Source organism: Anoplolepis gracilipes, chromosome 6, assembly GCF_047496725.1.
Source record: "Anoplolepis gracilipes chromosome 6, ASM4749672v1, whole genome shotgun sequence".
Classification (NCBI taxonomy): Eukaryota; Metazoa; Arthropoda; class Insecta; order Hymenoptera; family Formicidae; genus Anoplolepis; species Anoplolepis gracilipes.
In genome coordinates, this window is record NC_132975.1 from 3,903,581 (window position 1) to 3,907,091 (window position 3,511).

Here is a 3,511-nt window from a genome sequence, read left to right on the forward strand (position 1 = left end):
TTATTTAGTAATAAATTTGCAGCCGCAATGAGAACAGCCGGTTACGGAAAACAGTTACAGACAAACACATGGGAAGCAACAGCTGATTTTGCAGAGCGTATGAATAAAATAATCAATGCCTGTAATTCTTACAGTCTTAATATTAAATTTGGTGGGAAACGACTTTTATCCTCTAAAAATCCTGACATTGAAGATTTATTAAAAGATTTTGTTACATGGTGTTCAAGATAGTCTACATCATCAGAAAGAATATTGAAAATTCCTTGTTTAAACGGATTTAATATGACAATACAGGCTATTTTACATACATACAAAGATCTCGAAGGACAATATGAAGCATTCGAACTTGCTACAGGATTATGCAATCAAGACTCCGTTGAACATTTATTCTCCAAATTAAGACAGCGCGGAGGATTCAATCCTAATCCTACAGCAAGAATGATCCAACTCTCTTTTAGGCATATACTTTGTACAGGATATATTCAAACAAGCGAAAAGGGTAATGTTCAGTGCCCAGAAACCAAATCTCTTATTAATCCACCGAATCAATTTGTAAAGACTATAGAAAATTTGCCGAATGAAAATCATACTGTTGTTCAACATGATATTGATCCTGAAGATGAATTACTTGAGAGAGATACAAAAATTCTCGAAGAATATGAAGATATTCATATCGAAGATTCTGAAAATATAAATTCGCTTAACATTTACGATCAAAATGCTATTGTATTTTTTGCTGGTTATGTAGCACGACGAAGTGTTGCAAAAACAAATTGTGACAATTGCCGCAATATCATAATGAAACCGCCAATGGATGACGCGACAGAAAATGAAAAATATATAGCATTTAGAGAATATCCAAACATAGACGAAGACGCCCCTACTGTAACAAAATTAATACGACCGACAACTCTTTTTGCCAAAGTAGTCGAAACGCAATTAGTAGCATTTAATCGAAGTTGGAAATATTATTGGTCTTCCACACAAATTTTGAATAAAATAACAAATGAGTGCATAGATTTAACAAATAAAATACATCCTGAATGGTTAGATAAGAACGATGCATGTTACAATCATCGGTTGCAAGCACTAAAATATATGATCAACGTAAAACTATATTCTCGTACAAGATACAATAATCGTGCTAATAAAATAGTCACTGCATCCCGTAGAAAAGTTAAAAACTTTTCAAATAAATAAAATTGAAATGTGATTACAGAAGAAAAACTAAAAAGGAAAACTACTCTTAAATATTATTTCATATTTTGCAACAAAAAAGAAAAAAGTGATAGGACGAAATATTATGATATTATGAAATTATGAATAGTAAGAAAGAGAAAAGAAAGAGAGAATACAAAACTCACAAAGTGAAAAAAGCAGAATACAAAGACTGAAAAAAATAACAATCGATATTTATAAAAAGGTAAGCAATAACGATCAAATAATGTAGAACGCATGTTTCTTAAAAAATAACTCAATTTTTATCAAATAAATATAATGATATATTTTCTATAAATTATTATTATTGTTTGTATTTTTTGTCATAGAAAGAAATATTTTTATTGCTGTATTATAACGAATAATATTGCACGTCTAATGTTTTAAGGACTTTATTAATGTGAAATATATTATATAAAATTGTTGGTGGTATTCTGCAAGCAGACACTAACAAGTGTCTCTTGATTATAAGAGAATATATATAGGAATACCATGAAATATATATGAATATTACACACACACACACACACACACACACACGCACGCACGCACGCACGCACGCACGCACGCACGCACGCACGCACGCACGCACGCACGCACGCACGCACGCACGCACGCACCCACGCACCCACGCACGCACGCACGCACGCACGCACGCACGCACGCACGCACGCACGCACGCACGCACAATAATAAAAATGTGTATATAATTTGTACGTATGTACACACACATTTGTATACACATTTTTATTATAAAACTTTTATTTTTGTGTACACACACACACGCACACACAAATGTGTGCGTGTGTATAATTTTTTTAATTAGAGAAAAAAATGTTAATTTTTGCTTATTTAAGTAAAAATTATCCAAATTATATCGTGTTCAATGTCATAATTGTAAAAATCTCATTAATTCTCATTACATATTATTTTAAAAAAGATAAAATAAAAAATAAAAGTTTTAATTTTTAGTTGACAAGCATTCTAATTTATATAGATAAAGCATTAGAGTTAAACATTTATATATATGTGTGCGTGTGTGTGTGTGTGTGTGTGTGTGTGTGTGTGTGTGTGTGTGTGTGTGTGTGTGTGTGTGTGTGTAAGTGATTTTAACAAATTGCCCATAAAGTAATTTTAAGACGTCCATAAATTGATAAGACGCAAAATTGTTGGTGCACGGTATTCTGCAAGCAGACACTATCGTGTCTCTTGATTATAAAGAAAAAAGCATACGGGAATACCGTGAAATATATATGAATATTATAAATAGATGATTTTGCTTTTTTACAATGCCAACAATATACATATGTGAAAGAAACTAGCATGCTTAGGTATATTGCATGAGGTGTGAAGGTGCATTAGATACAAGTGTGTGTGTGTTTTCGTTGTTATGGAGGCAGATAGATTATTGATTTTTCGAGCTAAGCTGTCCGGCTGCACGATCATTAATTAAATAAATAATATTAATAACTCCTAAATCTATAAAGATTTCTGAGAAATCTTACAAATCAGAAGTGGGATTCGAACAAGCTATTGTCATTGATACGTGCATTGAAGAAATCCGGACGTGAAAACTAAATCATAATGGATCCGAAAAAGTTTTCGGTAGCTCAACTTGAGGCCGAATTACGAAGGCGAGGTTTGTCAATTTCCGGAAGTAAGGTAGATCTCATTGCTCCTTTGGATAAAGACGATTCGAGTGGTAAATGGATAAATTCTATCGCCTGTGCTGAAGATCCGAAGATCACTTCAGAAAAAGATCTGTTGGACGAAGCAATAGCGACCACAGACAAAGAGGAAGATTTTGGTGAGGAAGAAAGGACGATGATAGAATGCTCAGAAGAAAATAGAAATCGTGCAAGAAACAGTGACCGCTTAAATAGTAAGGAAATAGCGTGTCAGTATCAAATAATGCAACTCGAATTTGAGCGTCGGAAAAACGAACTCTTGAGAAGAGAATTAGAAATTGCTAGACGAGAAAACGAGCAGTTACGACAAGTTACAACGTCTGCAGCCGAGCCGACGACGACACGTAGAACAGAAAATATCACTATCATGCTGGAATTAATAGGATTTTTCGATGGAAGTGCTGGTACGTTCAAAAAATGGGAACAACAAGTCCGTCAATTATGTACAACTTATAACCTCGATGACAACCGTGCAAAATTTCTTGTTAGCAATAAATTAAAAGGTAAGGCAAAGAGTTGGTTTCAGGCGGAGAATACGATCGCTATGAATCTCAACGAAATAATGGACGACTTTCGTAAAATGTATGATCATCGTCCGTTGCGTG

At 33.8% G+C, this 3,511-nt stretch overlaps 1 protein-coding gene across 1 annotated transcript; it reads left to right on the forward strand.

Moving 5' to 3' along the window:
- Positions 1-414: 414 nt before the first annotated feature.
- On the forward strand, positions 415-1,200 carry LOC140667330 (uncharacterized). Its single transcript, XM_072895156.1, has one exon. It carries the CDS (start codon positions 439-441, stop codon positions 1,198-1,200), a length of 762 nt encoding a protein of 253 aa, XP_072751257.1. The 5' UTR covers positions 415-438.
- Positions 1,201-3,511: the final 2,311 nt, after the last annotated feature.